The sequence below is a fragment of the Catharus ustulatus genome, chromosome 1 (genome assembly GCF_009819885.2).
Source record: "Catharus ustulatus isolate bCatUst1 chromosome 1, bCatUst1.pri.v2, whole genome shotgun sequence".
In the NCBI taxonomy this organism is placed as follows: Eukaryota; Metazoa; Chordata; class Aves; order Passeriformes; family Turdidae; genus Catharus; species Catharus ustulatus.
Window position 1 is genome coordinate 33,392,972 of NC_046221.1, and position 17,903 is coordinate 33,410,874.

The window sequence follows — 17,903 nt, forward strand, 5'->3', positions numbered from 1 at the left end:
TGGTAATGGACTGTTCAGCACTTTCAGAAGTCACTGTTCAGTGTGTTCTTAGCATGACTGATGTGTGGTCTGATAACCAGTGAAAGGACTTCAAGGTGGTAAGCAATTTGTCTGTGTGAGACAAGATGCTTTTCTGCACTACAGGACAGGGTTTGCATCACTGGATTAGGATCTCTTCCTCCCAGAGAAGTTTGCTCTGCCATGTATCAGAAAGCCGAAACAGATCCACCTTTTTCTCTCCATAGCCCCACAAATTACTGCAAACCCCTGTCCACATCTCTGCCCTGCACAGCAGCTTCTGTTGTAATGCTTTAAGTGAGCCTGGTTTTTGTGCCTGTAACTGTTGTTCAGGAAAATGTGTGTATTTAAAAACATCCAAACAAACCAAAAACCACTTCTCCCTCTGTTTCACGCCATGTTTTCTTGCTGTGTCTAACCTCTATTTTTTTAATGTATGACTGCCTCCAAATTCACCTGCACTTTGATACAAGGCAGCAGATGGTTCTGCAATTAAGCAAAGAGTATTTTTTTTTAAGTGTAGTTAAACCACACAGATAAAACATCTTTGCTTTGCCCACAAAACAAATACTTTGTAGGGAAATACAAGTGCAGAGAAAGGTTTTCAAAATGCTTCACAATACTTCTTGAAAGTAATCACACAGGAGAAAGATAACCTTGGCTGACTTACAGGCTGATGGGTTCTGAATCAGGCATTTCCTCCTAGGAGGGATATGTAGGAGTAACTGACTCATTCCCTGAAACATTTGCCTCTTACTTCTGCTGTGGATAAGTAATATGTGATGAATAGAGGGCGGTTCAGCAAATATTATGCCAGTATATGAACCCACATTTAGTGACCAGAACCATGTACAGTATCCTGTCTGAAAGAGCAGTAATGAAGGGAGTACCCAGAAAGGAGCAGTAAGAGAGGGAACAGCTGTGTGAACAGGCTAGGACTCTTACAGGTGAGACAGGTTACTAGTCTGTAAGACAAGACCAAAAAATTAAAATAACAGGGGAGACAAAAACCAGTAAAATAAATATAGCTGGCTTAACTGCCAAAGCATATTGTGAAAAGGAGTTCCATGAACATTCACTGGTTGCTATTAAACAATCAGAACTTGGTCCTTATCTATTTAAAAGAAGCATTTCTTCTCTCTGCTGAGCTACTACAACACCCCAACCTGCCAGCCTTCATGAGACTATGGCCTGATAGTCCTACAAGCTGGGACGTAGGAATTAACCCAGTCTGGATGCTTGGTATTGTGCAACACTAAAGCACTTTTGGAAAGAAAACATTTGGGAATGATTTCAGTTGGGTAGAGCAGGTGATTTCTGGGTAGAATTAAAATACCAAAGAGCTTGTGCAATGAGTCTGTAGATTCAGCATTCAGTCCTTCTGGGCAGGTACATGTAGGTTAGGCTCTGTAAAGGATCCCTTGATGAGATGAACAGGAAAAACCTCTAAGTGAAATTTCTGTCATCATTTCTGATTTCCTCCACTGCATCTGAGTAACTTCATTTTCAAGCAGCGTTTGTGTCTGTCAGTTGAGCTAACATCTCTGTTGGAGCCCAGCTTGAGTGCTTTCTCAACAGTTTTTCATGTTTGTTTAAGAATCCTACACCCTAGCACCATATCAAGCCCAGGCTGTCTTGCACAGCACACATGCTCCATTTAATGGAAACTGATACAAAGAGCGCATGCCTTGGGAATTGCAGCTTAAGAATAAAAGCTGTGGAAGGTTAGAAGCAAATAAAAATGTCATGATTAAGCAAATGCTTAAAACAGTCAGGGGTTGAGCTGTCACAAATGCACCAGCAGTACAGAGCAAGGCTTGACTTTTTATGTTGCTCAAATGACAGGGTGCTGGTCCTGAGAAGAAAGCTCCATATTGACATGGGAGAAATGAGCTTAGGGTGCCCTGTGAAATGCAATACTCTCTGCAGTGCCTTCTACAGACATAATTTCATCAAATCCGTCTTTCTGCTGGTTGGTCCCAGGAAATAAGCAGTGAAGTAGGAAGGTGAACAAGTTTGGAAAACAAGTTGGGTTTCCCAGGTCTCTTTGAGAAGATCCAGAATTGTGTAATTCATGATGCTCCTTCATTCCCCAACTCCTCCCTCTCACATATAAGCATTCAGGTAAAGATCTGGTCTCATTTCTACTCCAAATAATGTTAACAAGGACCTAAATGGATCACTGGGTGTTTGGGTGGTCATGGTTGGGGTGAGAGGTTGGCAGCATATTTGTTTGCCAGTGTGAGTGATTCTGCCTGTTCAAGTGTCTAGGGCCACACTGATGACAAAGCTTTATCACCCCAAGACCACCACAGCAAAGACTGGGTAAAAAACTGTCTCCCCTCTCCCCATCCCCTCCTCCCCGCCAAAGAAAATACTGCATTTCTGATCTCCTTCATGTTTGCCCTGACAGGACTATCAAGTCCACATTGCTTCCACAGCAAATGAGCCTAAGTGAATGGTGCAAGGCAAACCATGAACCATAGGTTGTCCTACAGACTGTATGGCATTGTTAGATGGGAGGGACAAGCCACAGAAGTCACTGCTTGTTTTGGGAAGTGCAAACCTTGTAACCTGTCCTAGCAGCTATGGAATACCTGTAGGTTACTGCTAATCCTTATCTAGTTATTACAGATAGAAAACCAACTTGATCAAAGCACCATAAATACTTGGGACAGTCTGTCCCTGTGCCTCATTAATTTAAAAAAACACCACACAACTTTGTCTGATGATAGGAGTTAAACTCTTTATTCCATTCAGAGGCATCTGGCAAGTAGAGCTGCATTGGGGGGCACATTACAGATGAAAAATGATCCATACTTTCTGGATATTGAAATCATTTACAGTATTTACTTTCTAGCTATTCCCAAATACTCCAAATTACCAAGTCTCAATTGAAAAGAAAAACATGAGATACCATATTAAGTCTAGAAATTTAAGAGAGATGACAGTATTTAAATCAGCAGATGTAAATGCAGCACCTATCTGTAAAGTAATTTTTAATGGAAAATAATGAAGTCAAATCCTCCTCAAATGTTAAGAAAGGAACGTCCGACTGACTTAAGCCTCAACAAAAATTAAAATGCTATGTACTTTCCATACTTCAGTAACTTTAAATTCATTGTAAGAAAAAAAATATCCTAAAGGCTAGATGAAGGTCACTGTCAAAAAAGGAAAAGAAACTCATTTTTCTTTGCTAAAACTACAACATAAGTTTGTGGTTTTTAAACCAATTAGTAAAGAAGAGATGCAGGAAAAACACTTCAGACCATTTTCAAAATTATCTAACCTGTACAACAATGATCTTTGGGAAAATTATCTAGTCTATGTAGTAATGCCTCTATTTCAACATGAACCTAAGAGGTAGATAACAAAATGATGAAACAAATGTTTTTGCTCGCTGTGCCCCTCAAATCAGTGCAGCATGGTGATTCTGATCATCTCATGCACAAAAAACATCACAAAAAAAGGTTCAGAGGTAATAGCATGGCTCTGTCGACCACACACACACAGGCGCGCACGCGCACACACACACACAGCAGTCTTTATGCACCATGTGTTGCCACATTTTTTTTTTCTTAAACTGAGGTAGACTGAAGTTTATTGTAGAAACTTGAATGTGTCACTATTACCACAATCATCATTCAAATTACATTTGGAAATTATAAAATTTGGTAACTTTCCTGTTATCCCTGCCTTTTGACATTTTTTTGTTCTCCTCTAATGGTTGGTTGCAGAACGTGCATAAATCCTGCTGCATCTATTATAAGCCAGGCTAGAGAGGTTGTTGTTTTGTTTTTTTTTTCTTGTAATCATTTTCAAAACCTTCAAAGTGGCTTAGTGTGGCCCATAACAGCGGCTGGATATGTAAACTTAGCCTTTCATTATCTTTCAATGTGATCAAACACTGTTTGACCTTCCCCCATCGTGGTAACTGAAAGCAGTATGATGTGATCTGCAGACAGCAGAGACCCTCTTGGCCTCAAAAATGCTCCAGCAGATCAAGTGTTCTATCAAACTGAAGATGAAGCTTGCTCTTTGAACAAAATGGCAAAGTCCAAATGGGCTGCAAATGGTTAAATGTAGCAATATTAGGTAGTGATGGTCAAAGGCACAAAGGGTTCATGCATTCAATCAAGTAGCACAAAAAAAAAATTCAGCCTCTTGCAGCCTTCTAAATTTTTCCCCCAACCCCAGCCTCTTGCCATCACTTCCTTGTCCTGTTCCCAAAAAAGTACCGTCACAAACTTTTTCATCCCATCTTAAAAGAAAACTAAACGGCATTGCTGCTATCAGAATGTTGGCATCATTCACTATCTTTTGAACATTCATTGAATTTTTTTTTAAACAAATGATGGTGTTGAAGCCCTCAGGAAATCTGAGGCTGTGTTTTTTTTACCCACCTTACTCCCATCAGCCAGCAGCTAGAAGTGCTCTACTATATTTTTCCCCGATAAGTCTGTAGTACTCCTGGCTGGTGGCTGATCAAATTTTAATTTTTTTTTAAAAAAATAAAATGCTCAAGAACTATTAGCTTTATAAAGTATACAAAATACCAAAAAAAAGCAAAAAAGGAACAATTTCTCATTGAGGTACTAAATGCCTGAGGTAGTTTAGTAAAATGCATATTTATCTTTTTATGCTCTGGCCAACACCATTCAACACTTCCCTTAGGTTATTCATGGCAGTGTTATGTAAAAATGCAACCAAATTCATTTTAAAAAATGCCACTTGTTTCAACATTGGGACTAACACTTAAACTCTTGTCAATACCCTTGATCTAACCCTAACCCACCCACAATCCCACCCTCCAAATGTGTTTATTCTTTTACAACTGGACCTATAAGAGCAATGCCTTTTCTTTTTTTGTTGGTTTTTTTTCTTTTCTTTTTTTTTTTTAACCAGTGAACTCAGAAGAGAAAGCTTCATTAAACCAAGTTCTAAAGTTGTTGGGGAATAATAAGAACAATAAAAAAGACTAACGAGTTTATGTTAAATTGTGAGAATAGAACAAAAGGGAAGTGAAGGGGTCCTTATTTTAAAGCTGGGTTTCAAAAGTTTGAGAGAGCCTAAAGAATACATTCTCAGAGACAGCGTTCAACGGTTGCCTGGTCCTCGAACAGGTGATTGGCTTGGTGGATCTTCTGCATAAAACTTCAACAGGTGCTCACCACCTGTCTCTCTGTCACACAGTCTGTCTTTGGTCTGGCATCTGTCTCTGATGGGCCATTTCCTAAACCTTTATTTTCGTCTCGGCTGAGGCTGTCCGCTTTGCAATGTTTTTTGCTGTTGCTGCTGCCTTCTTACCTGAGCCAGTATTTCCTGAATTTTTCTCTGAGCAAGCTGAAGGACACAAAGAAGAAGAAACAACCCATCATGATGCCATGCTGCAGTGACTGCTATTTACAACCAGCAAAAGATGCTACTAGGATTAAGAAAATCTGGAATGATTAAATTTCTAGAACTGACAAGATCACTTGTTAATTAAATACACTTGAAAGTAACATGATGTACAACCTAAATCTTAATTCTTCTTCTCTTTTCCACCTACCACAACTACTTGCATGGTCAGTTTTCTCACCTGTAATACAGAAAGCATGAGAATAGAGAGATGACCACCAATGTCGAGATTATTGAAGCCACAGCCTTCATCTTACTCCTCCGGAAAGACTAATGCTTTATAAGAACCAATATTTTGATAAAGAGGATACAAATCTTTTATACACTAGGGTAACCAGAAGGTCAGACTTACAGGACCTCCCAGCCCCCCATCTCCTTTCTGAACTACAAGTCACCTGCAGCAAAGTGGCAAAAGGAATGAGTCTGAGCTAAGGAAGGAATCTTATGATCCTTTTCTTTATAATATTAAATCAACAGATTGGGCAATGTGGATGAATTACATATCTGGGAGCATTCTTTCCAGATACTATGGTATGATTTGTGTCTCTGTTCCTTCTGAATTTCAGCCCAATCACAACTTTTCTTTTGCTTTTAGCAAAGTTTTAGCAGTGCCAGAGCCTGCATAAATTGACAGGAGAATTTAAGGAGACTGTTTTGCATATGTAAACGTGCAGTATTGTTATAAATCTCTCTCACAGACATGAGGAAAGTTTAGTGCAGCAAGACCAGTGGAGCCTGGCAAGCAGTGCTTTCTGTATCTTGAGCAAAAGTCTTCCATCCCTTGGCTCCTGCACATGACTATAAAAGACAGACCATGGAAATATCAAGGCAATACAGAAAATCATTGCAGTCTTCCTACCTGGCATGCATAGAAGTGACCAGTTATTTTCACAACCACCTGATCATTTTCATCAGGTGTCTGGTCACGAGGGACTACAACTTCTGCACTTGTCAAGTTTTGAAGCTCATTTACCTATAAACAGATAATAGAAGTCAGAAAACTTTAAACTAACAAATGTTATACAACCCCCAAGCTTCAAAGATACTATTGAAACACCATCCTCTAAGCTACATTTTTTAAAACCCCTCACTAACAGAAAGCATCTTTATGCAGCAGTGTGCACTCTGCAAGATGAGCCTCTTGTGTCTCTTAACATAAATTAGCACCAAGTCCTCTGGGTTTGCAGAAGTGTTTTAAATACCAAATACAACACACAGAAGGTGTTAAATACATCACAAAAAAAGCAAATAGATGCCACAGTATTTACAGTTGAGTTTAAAAGTGTAAGGTCAGAAAAATCATAATATAGGGAAGAAAAATACCAGAGTATTTATACATTTTTCCTTCAAAAACCTACACAGGATGGAGAACTTCAGACTGAACAGCTGAGAAGTTCTGTTTGTTCAAATTATTTTCAGCTGTTTATCAGGCTTCCATAGTGTTAAGTGGAGGTAACATTGTCTCATTAAAACTAATTTTATTTTAGGAATGCTTATCAGTGTGTAATTAAACTTTAAGATAAACAGCTTCTCAGACATGTTTGTCCTTAAACCTCTTAGCACTGCAAGTAATGGAAGAGGTCACATTGCCTCCTGACACTTGATCTAAGGACCCTGTTGCACTCAGGATGGACAGTGGACCATGCCTTTGCAACTATCATCTACCTCCTGACTTAACACCATATGAAAATACCTTACTTGAGGATTGAAAAATCTCAGTGATGTTATTTTATACAACAAACTGAGCCTAAGAAATGCCATCAATGTAACTGAAACAAAGATAGGTACACATTTTTTTTGTAATATTGAGGTCTGAACATGTCTTCAATTCCTTCCACTTATTTACAAATGAAATAAATCATTATAAGTAAGATTGGCTTCAACTCCACAGCAGAAGAAAGGAAAATATAAGAAGTACAGCTAAGAAAATAGCATCTGATTTAACGTAACATCAAAGAATTAGTTTACCTAAAAGTTTAAGCTTTATGTGCATATACACACTGAATATGAAACATAACTGAGTAACAGTAAGGGTTTTATTTCAGCTACTTACTGTTTTGCCTCCTTTACCAATAACTCTACCAGCAGCATAGGATGGCACTTTTATATGAGCCTCAAGTTTCACTTCTTCTTTAGGTCCAAAGAAATTTTCTTCTTTAAGTTTTCCATAGATTCTCCCTTGAGCCTGCAAATTTGCTTTCAGTTAGAGAATGTTCTTCTTGAAATCCAGTTAATGCCAAGAAATTCCACAGAAAGGAGAATTCTTAGTACACAATTCCAACAAAGTGTTTTTCCTAATAAATACACTGTTTTTCTAAAAGAAGTCCTTTGTACCAAACTAGGAAGTACCAGTATCCAACTTTAAAGATTTCTTGACAAAGCAGAGAACACAGCAATTCAATAGAGATCATTATTATTATGCTTTTCAGTAGGAATATTGCTTTTAAAAGAAACTGTTACATTTCTGTAGAGGTAAAGACTAGTGGAGAGAAGATCTGCCAGGCAGAAGTTTTTTATTACACCCAGAAGCACAAAATGCAACTAATTGATTCTGAAACCCATTCTTTTAAGGATGCTGAACTAAAAAAGCCACAACAGCCCCAACAAGTTATGGGATAAAGATTCCAATTGAAGCAAAGAGTTTGCTGTTCCAATCCATTACAACATATTGTTTAAAAATAAATAAATTTGCACTTGCTCAAATTTCCAAAGTAAAGAATCAAACTGCCCAGATTTAAGTAGTACCATGGGAATGGTATTATTCCAACCAGCACACAGTTCCTTTTTCTGGGAAACACACAAGTGCCAGATAACAAGAAGAATGCCCACTGAGAGTAAGGTTGTAAATTTGTTGATTTTTAAACAGATTTATTTCCTTATTCACCATTTATCAGTGAACTTGTCAGAAACTGTAATCAAATCTTCCACTCTGTGGCTCCTAGATGCTTCAGAAGAACATACATTACTGCTGAATTAAAAAGAAAGATGGGGTGTGGACTTCTTTAAAAAAAGATTTGTAAAAAAAGATTGCAACATCTCCAATCTTTCAGTTCTTGAAAAGATCTTTAGGAAAGGAAACCACCTAACTGGGCTGCAAGCCCCTGAACAGTAAAATGGTGGCTGAAATGTGCTGTCTACTCTAGATTCACTTTCATATATCCCAGATCCAAACCAACACAGCTGTGCGTGAATAGTAGTGTCACAGGGATGCCTGAACTCTAGGGAGCACTGCAGCAGAGGCTCTGAACAGTGGCATGTTCCCTTCCCATTGCCTTGCTAACAACCAGCCCTGCACACTGCAACATCCTCAGGCTGCAGCAGCTGAGGAAAAAAGGGATGCAGCTACTGGAGACATGAATCACAGACAGCAGAGCACAACGGAGTAAGGAAAGGATGCTGAAGTAACAGGCTTTGGGATAACACTGCCTCTCCAAGAGCTCATTACTCATCTGAGCAGCAGCTGTTCCCTCTCAGCACCAGGTCACATTCTTGGTGCCCCACAACCACTGTTCCAGGAGAGGAGACCCTTCTGAATCAGAGTTTAAGGAGAGCACCAACGAAGCATGCACCTGGCTGCAAGGCCAACTTCAGGTTAACAATAGTGACAAAAGGAAGGACTGAGCTCTGCCTCTGCCCATCCCAGTCAAGGGGGCATTGCTCAAAGAGCAGCTAAAAGACTACAAGGTCTGGAGCTGAATAAAGCCCCAAAGAGTAATCCCTTTTCTTCATAAGACCAGTATACTCCAGGAGCATTGACTGTGCTACTACACTGATGCACCTTTGCAAGTAGAGCTCAAGTGTAAAGTAGTGACTGATTGATCTGGTTTTAAGCTATGTATGAGGTGCAGAAAAGGGACACTTTTCTCCTTGCATGAGTCAGATGGGAGAGGAGAGCTGCCAGAAGAATTCTGTGGGACTGCCAGTTTATCTTGGGGAGGAAACTTGAGGACAAGGTTTTGCCTACATGAAAAGTCAGGATAAGGCATGCCCAAATTTCCTTTGGTGTGCTATTCCTTGAGGGTAAGTCCACTGATATCTGATAAAAAGAAAGAGTAGCCAGTATCTGCTGACCCCAGACCATAAGAGTACCCAATATGTCAAACATCCTACATTTCATGGGACACCCATGGGCATGCCTAGCCCACATGCACACAGAAAATATCAAGCAGACAGAGCTTCCTAGTCGTGCTTTGCCTTCAGTGGCATCTCAAATGCATATAGTAACTGAGCAACAATCCCAAGTGCATCTAAATTTGTTATTACTGCTGCAAAATACCGGCCCTGATAATTTCCTAAAGGCATTAATGAAACTGATTTCCCTGAAGTTTGTGCACCTCCTTCTTGCAACATGCCCTGAAGCAAAAATACAAAGTCAAAAACGAGAACAGTCAAGAAAATGATGTCAGGATACAAACTCTCAAGTGACTTTCTACATGCTCCAGGCCACATCTGTGATGACGCCAGGCTGCTGCACTAAGCTGCCTGCATCACTCCTAGCATGGTCAACTCCTTTTGGAGTAACTAGATTTATCCCTTGACATTTAAGGAGAAGGCCAGTCTGGAACTTAATTTGAACATAGATGGGATAATCAGGTTGAGTATCTTCTTGTAGTTGTAGTGGAAATACAATTAGAAATCTTGCATTTGTCTGTAGAGCTATCCAAAAAGGATTTTCCATTTGGCACAAAAGAGCAACCTGGGAAGACTCAATTTTGTCTTGTCAGCTTTGTTTTTCCAATTAAGCATACAAAACTGTTGCACATACCAAGACACATTAAAAGACTGAACTCAAAGGTGCTTGTAGATAGAAGAAACATTTAGGAATGTAATACGGCCATATTTTAATCCTAGGCTTGATTCCTACTTAAATTAAATACCTACGAGTTTTCAGGTGGCCAGAATGTGGCCTCTAATAGTACTCTATTGCTCATATTCCTGTGAGACACCTTTCAGCAAAAGGAAAGCAAAACCCAAGTGTTCACTAAAATTCTGAATAAAGCATGCTTTGAACCAAGAGTTCTGTTTTCAATATTGTCTGTTCCTCAGGATCCAAAGGCCACTACACACTGATAAGTTTTTGTATGCTGTACCTTGAACTGAGCTTCTGGAGGTCCAGTGATGATAACCATTCTCAGCTTAGCATCTGGTCCTTCAGCAGGGGCAATCTGGAATGGATAAACATAGCTATTGGTAGCTGTCTTTTGAAGGAATAGTTTAAAGCCACCTCCTCCCCGTTTCAGTCTCACATTCTGTTCAGGAGTGAAAAATTATTCGTTACAGCAGCAGCATCACACTTCAGTCATGACGGGTTTGTTCTCTTTAAAGTGCATTAATTAGCTGTAATGAAACATGGAGAAACTGGCTAAACCACCAAGAGCAAATTTACTTCTGAAAATTAAAGACACAGCTACTCATCCACACATGGCAGAATCCCACACGGCGTTTTCATGTGGCTATGAGTGATGTAAGACATGTAGCCTTCAAAAAGACAACTCTGGTTAATAAACTGAGATTCTCATCTCTACCCACTAGCTTGAATAGTCTTTCTAACAAGTTTTGCTCATTAGCAAAAGCTTGCATCCATTCCCCTGAGAACAGAGGATCACTTTACTGTTGTAACTAATCAGATCCAAAACATTCCTCTATACCGGACAATGTGTGACCCAAATAAAAATTAAGCTCCACCAGAGCTGAGACAGAGATGCCTGTAGGGTCTTTAGCAGTCCATGTCACCACAACAGTAAGATTTCTGTGGGTGTTGTTCTCAGACTCCAGTGGCATTGAATAATTCAAACTAGCCTCTGACATTCCGAATGAATCTTTTGTTTATCACAACTGACATTTCCATTGTTGCATCTAGTATTACATAGCTGCTGTTGAATGAGCAATATATTAAACACTGCAGAATTTCATCTCAGCTGTTGGCATAGGGATGTTATTCATATTTAACAGCTGTAGTTTATTTCACACAAATTACCAGTCACCAGGCATCATTTTCACTAAAGAATTTTGCTAAGGAAAGTTCAAAACATTATTCATACTGTACCCTAAGATGGAGAAGGCATTACACACTAGTTATCTGGTTTGCATATCTATTTTTCATAATTTATGAATTCCAATTGGATATATCTAAAAATACACATTAATTTTACAGCAGTGCATTTATATGACATGACGTGGTAAGAACAAGCACAGACTAAATCCATTCATTCTTTGGAACAAGTATTTTAGAGGGGCAAAATTTCAGGGCACATTCAGAGGCAGCTGACTGAACAGAGCGCAGCCTGACAATTGTCATTCATGTAAAGTGGACACTTTTGTCTCTCAGTCACCTCTGGTTTTCTTAGCATCATCAGCACCTTCATTAAAATTTTAGGAAAAATATTTTCCATCAAGCCTTCATTACATCTTACGTGTGTCTAAATGTTCTGGGACATATCTTGCTTTGATTTTATCCTAGAATATGCTGTTCTCAGAAGGTGAGGTAAAACATGGCTGAGGGCTGCAAAAGAAACATGTACCAACTAACATTTCAGGATCTGAAGAGGTAACCTAAGAGAATTCAGTGTTAATTTTGTCTGTCTGCCCTTGGAAAAAGTAGTTATATGCATACAAATAATACACAAGTGGTGAATTTAACTTCTGAGATTAAACAACTTTACATTCCTAACCAGAAAACAACAAATCTTCTATATGCCAAGCCACAGACTGACAACTTTATACACCCAAACCCCAGCTTTCTTCAGGAAGGGCTGTTCTGGAAGGAATTTATAACCAAGGAGATGACAATTGTTCACAACAGGTCCCAGCAGTGTAGCAGGTGGGCAACAGACAACTCAAACCTCTGCCTGGCTCTTTTGCTGAATAATTGAGTCTGCTGGAATCCCACACTGAACCTGCACTGCCAAGCAGTGATCCCTAGCACTGGGACACAACCTGAGCACAGCAGGAGCCATGTGCACCTCTGAGGTGACAGCCTGAACACTGCAGCCTTGTACAGAGCACCACAGTGCATCTGCAGTTTAGCCTTACATTGTGGGTGATGAGTTTCACCAGATCTACAAAGCTCAGCATGAGCGCAGAGAGGATGCAGGAGGACCTAAAATGCTTTCAGCTGTAACAAGCTACAGCACAACTCAAAACAAGCCTTATGCACAGACTTACTTCCTCCACAAAGTATGGTTACTGCAACTTGGCAAGTTAGAAGTTAGTCAGGCAGCACTTCCTCCAGCTCTCAGCTAAAAGCACAGATTCCTTGATTCACAATTTATTATTTCTCTCCAAAGTTTTGACAGAGGGCAGGTGGTCAACATGAGGGAAGTTTAGAAGTTTTGAATAATTTACCACTTGCCATATCTAATACTTTCACACAGAAGCAAGCCTGATGCTCCACATTGTTCTGCCAGATTACAGGTGTAGTTGCATTATTTTAATAGATAAGTTCACATGCAGCTTCCCAATTCTGCAAGCATACCCTGTGTATTCATATACTTTTGGTAAGATTTAATCTTATTTTCACAGAAAGTGTATTTACTTTATTCCTACTGAAGGAACAAAAGACCAGAGTTTGAGAAAACTTTTTATCTGAATTTAAATTAATATAGAAATGATAAATGTGTGGGCTAGAGGGGTGCCAGCCAGTAGAGGAAGCCTGAGGCCACTGTTAGCCAGATGCATGAGAAACACTGGAAACTCCCTTTCCACTAAACTCTCTTCCAAGGACCAACTGAAAAACTAGTTTGGACGGGTTCTTGGAGGTCCAGGTTGTTTCACATTTCTCTCTCCACCTAGCAGTACCTTCCATTCACTGCTTAAACTTTAGATACAAACTGCAGGAATGGAGAGGGGAAGAGGAAATACATGTGATACATCACAGCGCCATGCAAGACAGATTTGATAAAGAAATATTGACACCTCTCACTTTCCTCTGTTTCGTTTTTCCCCTAAAAATATGGTCATTAGTGCTCAATTAATATAAACAATCTGGGTAGTTTATTTAACATTCTTCTCAAAAAAGGATGGAATTGGGCAGTGTGTCATTGACTGGCCAATAGCACTAGGCAAACCACACACCACTCATTCATCAGAGTTCCCCAATTATTTTGCTCTGCATACTTAGATAAACACTTTCCAAGCCAAGCTTAGCTTCACCAAGCTCAACTCAGCATCGCCAGCTCCTGCCCTGTGCCCCTGACTTATGGCAGGTCCCTGCCATAGCACTCACTAAACACATCACCTCCTCTGAAACCAAAATAAAGGGGGCTGAGAAAACATTTGTTTTATCTGTGCAATAAAATGTCCATCTAACAGCATACTGAAGCTACACACTGCACTTGAAATGCACTGTTCAAACTTTCCTTTCTTTAAAATTTAGGCCAAAACATTATCTTTACAGCGTAGAACAGCAGAAAATAATATCTGTAAGAAAAAAGCGCTCAAGCATCTAGAGAAGATATTGTTGTTACAAGGGCCTTAGTGGCCAAAAGCCAAGGCTTCCCACAACTGCAACTGGTACTAATCCCTGTACACAGCCAAGAAAGATTCCACCAAACTGACTAAAACTCAAGCTTCTATTAGAGGTCAGCCTCAGCAAACCATCTTGTTCTTAGCTGCACTGAGGTGACCAAGACACAAACAGCTGGAAGTTAAACCTGACAACAAGGTCAATGTGCTGTTTTAGAGCTGACTTGCCCCAGGAGCTTGGAGCTGCACATGGGTGAAGTTACAACACTAACAATTCAGCATGGAGCCATTTGATGTTGACAGCCCAGACCAATCCATGTGGAACAGAGCAAGGGCAGCCACAAGAGGAGGAAACTTCAACTGTGCTGCTGTGCTTTAGAAGGGGAATTTACCCCACCAATTTTCACTTTACCTAAAGCAAGGAGAAAGCCTTTAAGCACTGCATCATTAAGGCACAAGTCTGCTTCTAAGACCACCAAAGTAGTTTTCTTTGCAGCTTATATTTCACACCTCAGGAGACGTTTGAAAACATGCTTCTAATTATCTTGTCTCAAGGAAGATTAAAAGATGATTTATAAACAAATGTACCATTTATCACATCACGTTCTAAGCACGGAGTGGGGGAGGATGTTCACGAAAGCACGGCTTGTGCAAACTTGCTGAAAGTGTCACGTCGAATAGGCAGAAAGTTAGAGTTGGTGTAATAATACCTTAATAGATGCGCCTGCGAAACGAGAAAGTTGTTTGATGTGCTGTCCCTGCTTGCCAATAATAGCTCCAACTGCCAAGGCTGGGATGAACAGATGAACAGTTTCAGACTCGGGCTGTTGCTGTGGGGAAGAAGGAAAAATGCAGTGAATGTTTTTGAACATTATGAATCAGACTGACAGGAAAATGGGTACAGAACAGGCATGCATGGAAATGAGGGGGAAATCTTATTTCCCCCTGTGATGTCTGAGTATTAAGGGTCTGGCTTATTTTGGGAATCACAAAATCCACAGAACACGAAAACCAGTTTGAGCCAAAAGAGGATTCTTTTATCTTGTATAAAATACTCGCAATTTTAATGCTTAGAGCTTTAAAAAACAATCAAGGTGTTGCTTCTCTGTGAGGCTTTCACTCTTACCTGTCGCTGTCTGGATTCTCTTCCACGTGCAACACCCTGCAGGTGAGGCTACTACAAGCAGAGAGGGGCTACTACAGCCTGAGCAGGCAAACTCTTTCTAGTTTGCTAGTTATATTTTTAATTTTAGATTGTGCTGAGAGCAGTACAAAAATCTCACAGTTACATGTACACTACAATTTCCTCTGTGTGGGAGTGATCTGGAACGATAGCCAGCTTGAAATCTGCCAGTGATTCCTCCTGTGTAACATTATGCAACAGTTGGAGCCCTGGCAGCAGTCCTCATGCAGGCTAGTAAATTAAACACCGTGCTTCTTAAAAGTGAGAGGACCCCAGCATTGCACCCACTGGATATCAGGCATCACTGCATCTTCCTATTGCTTTCAAGCAGACACCCCAGCTGGAGAGCATGACATAATACTCAAGATCCTCTCTACATGCTGTGTAGCAGTGATCAAACTGCAGGGTTGCATATGCCACAGTAAGTCACAGCTCTGTTACCAGCCTCAGACGAACGGAGCACCATGGAGTGTGCACTACACTACTGGATCATTGATCCATCCACTTCTGTCAGGGTTACCCCTGAAAAGCATTCCACACGAGCCTTTCCTTGATCTAGGAGGTAGTTAAGACACTACACATCTCTCCTTCTAAAGTTTTACTTCCTCTGAGCACCCCTCTTGTATTTTCGAAATTTGTTTTGCTCATCCTCAATAAGAGAAGCCAACCAGCCCTTTTCATGCACAGGTCTTTTGAGACAAAGCAGACATCCTCATCCTTGCTTTCTCAGTGCCCACCATGCAGACCAGCACCGAGCACCAGCAAGCAGAGCACGTGGGACCAGCCAAGCTCATTAGCTTTGCTCAGTTGTATATTTTGATAGGGATACAGACACATACAGAAGCTCACCCGAACAGCTTTTTTCTATGATATTTTCAGAAAAACCCCCACCCTGCTATATGCGACACAAAGCAAAAAGCAGATGCAATCCTAAAAACATCATCCCCACCTATTTTTAAATTTCATTAACTTCTTTCAAGGTTAAGTCTTTCAAGGCAAAGTCCCACTGCATTAACCATAAACAAATCAGAACAAAATGCTCGTTTCCAAGTTTTACCACTTCATTTTCAGTAAACACAAGTCAACTGTAACCTCAGGGCATACGAATTCTGGGCACAGCTCCACTTACCAGGTGAAGAAACCCCAAAATAGGATATTGGGAACAGAAACACTTTAGGCAATTGCAAGAGTTGCAGAGTTTATGTTTTCTCACACATACAAGGCATTAGGATTCACAGGCATATCATGCTGGTGTGAGTCCCCATGGATGCAACCCTCCACACCCAGCCTCCCCCCAGTGCCTTGTATGCTTTGAGGCCAGCAGGTTTGCAGATCCAGCTGATTTTTAAGGCAGGCAATAAGTCCCTGACCCAAATAACCAGAGCAACACAGAAGTGGCAGTGTGTGACCAAGGGAGGAAGCAACAACAATTAGGGAATGGCAAAATGTGGGAGAACCCCTTTTAATCTGCCTGCAGATCAGTTTAAAATTATCTCAAAACTACGCCCTAAAAACTACACATTTGTAAGGAAAGATACCAGTCACTTCAGTATATATGTTAAACTACTTTCCAGAAGATTACTCATACTCTACTCCTATTATTACAGGCAGTAGTAATAGGAGCGTTCTCATAGTAAGTCCTTTTACATGCTCACCGTGAATCCAGCAAGATTTCCAGTAATTTAGAAATGCTACTGTAGGTACTCACTTGATCTTGGCACTTGAAGAGAAGGTTTCTAAATGGTTACAAGTTCACGAAGCATTTGGCTTTTTCCAGTTTTTTTGCAAGGACCCATTGCACTGGGTGCAGAGGTAACCCCTCATTCCAATCCTAACAGTTTATCCACCCCCTGCTTGTTCCTCTTCTTGACCCTACATTCAACTGTCCACACCTGCTCCAGCTCCTGCAAAAATCCACTGCTGAAGTTTTCCTTCTCACATGTTTCTCCAGCCAGCCTCTTCCAGCTAATTACTACAACACTGCTGCAAATCAACATGTAACTTGACTTGGTTTTCAAGAATTTACACAGCTTCTACCTAAACCTACCTCCAGACACATTTCTGTACCACAGAAACAAATCAAACTTCATTATTTTTGTTTGCATATATTTCCTGCCTTCCCTCTGTTGCCCATCTGCCTGTTGAGCAGTTTCCCCCTCTTCTTCCCAAAGCTTGATTTCAAACCACTTTCTTGGCTGGATTCAATTCACTTCTGAAATTCCTTTTTGCTGCCTCACCCTTAAACATGAAACATGGGCAGCAAAGGCAACAGAAGACAGGAGATGTACATGTGCTTTTCTAACTGTACAATCAGCTCACTCTAGCACATTCTTTTTTCCTAAAGGACTTTTTAAAGATTATTTCTTATGTGAGTGACTGAGGTTCTTTAATACTAAACTTGCATTTTGGTATAATAGTGATACATGTTTATTAAGTAATATTGGAGAATCTGTCAATATTCAGCTGTTCATACATTGTAATTTTAACTATTCTTGTCTGGAGTAACACATTGACATATACATATAACCAAATTCATCTCCAGTATAACATCATACAAGATTTAGAGAAATTATGTTATGCATGCTGATTTTTAACCACTCAAAAAACATACTGCTCTTTCTTTGTTCCTTCTGGTAGAAATTAAGTCTAACTAAGGCTTTTGAGAGTATCACAACACCAAGTTCAAATTACTATCTGTCCATCTCCTTACCCACAGTAATTTTTAAATCCTTTTGTACTTACTGGAAACCTAGCCTGCAAAAGAAACACATCAAAACATAATGCGATGACTACACCACCCATCAATCTTACAGATGCTTCTGGGGATCTCAGGATGGAA

The 17,903-nt window shown here is 40.1% G+C and overlaps 1 protein-coding gene across 1 annotated transcript in view; it reads right to left on the reverse strand.

Annotated features, from left to right (window-relative positions):
• Positions 1-2,738: 2,738 nt before the first annotated feature.
• IGF2BP3 (insulin like growth factor 2 mRNA binding protein 3) overlaps positions 2,739-17,903 on the reverse strand; it is a 111,592-nt gene continuing 96,427 nt past the window's right edge. The window contains exons 12-16 of the mRNA XM_033074624.1: positions 14,592-14,711; positions 10,509-10,583; positions 7,472-7,603; positions 6,278-6,391; positions 2,739-5,361 (exon numbers count right to left, since the gene is read on the reverse strand). Of these exons, the coding sequence (XP_032930515.1) occupies positions 5,260-5,361; positions 6,278-6,391; positions 7,472-7,603; positions 10,509-10,583; positions 14,592-14,711 (543 nt within the window). The 3' untranslated portion in view covers positions 2,739-5,259. The remainder of the gene's footprint in view (positions 5,362-6,277; positions 6,392-7,471; positions 7,604-10,508; positions 10,584-14,591; positions 14,712-17,903) is intronic.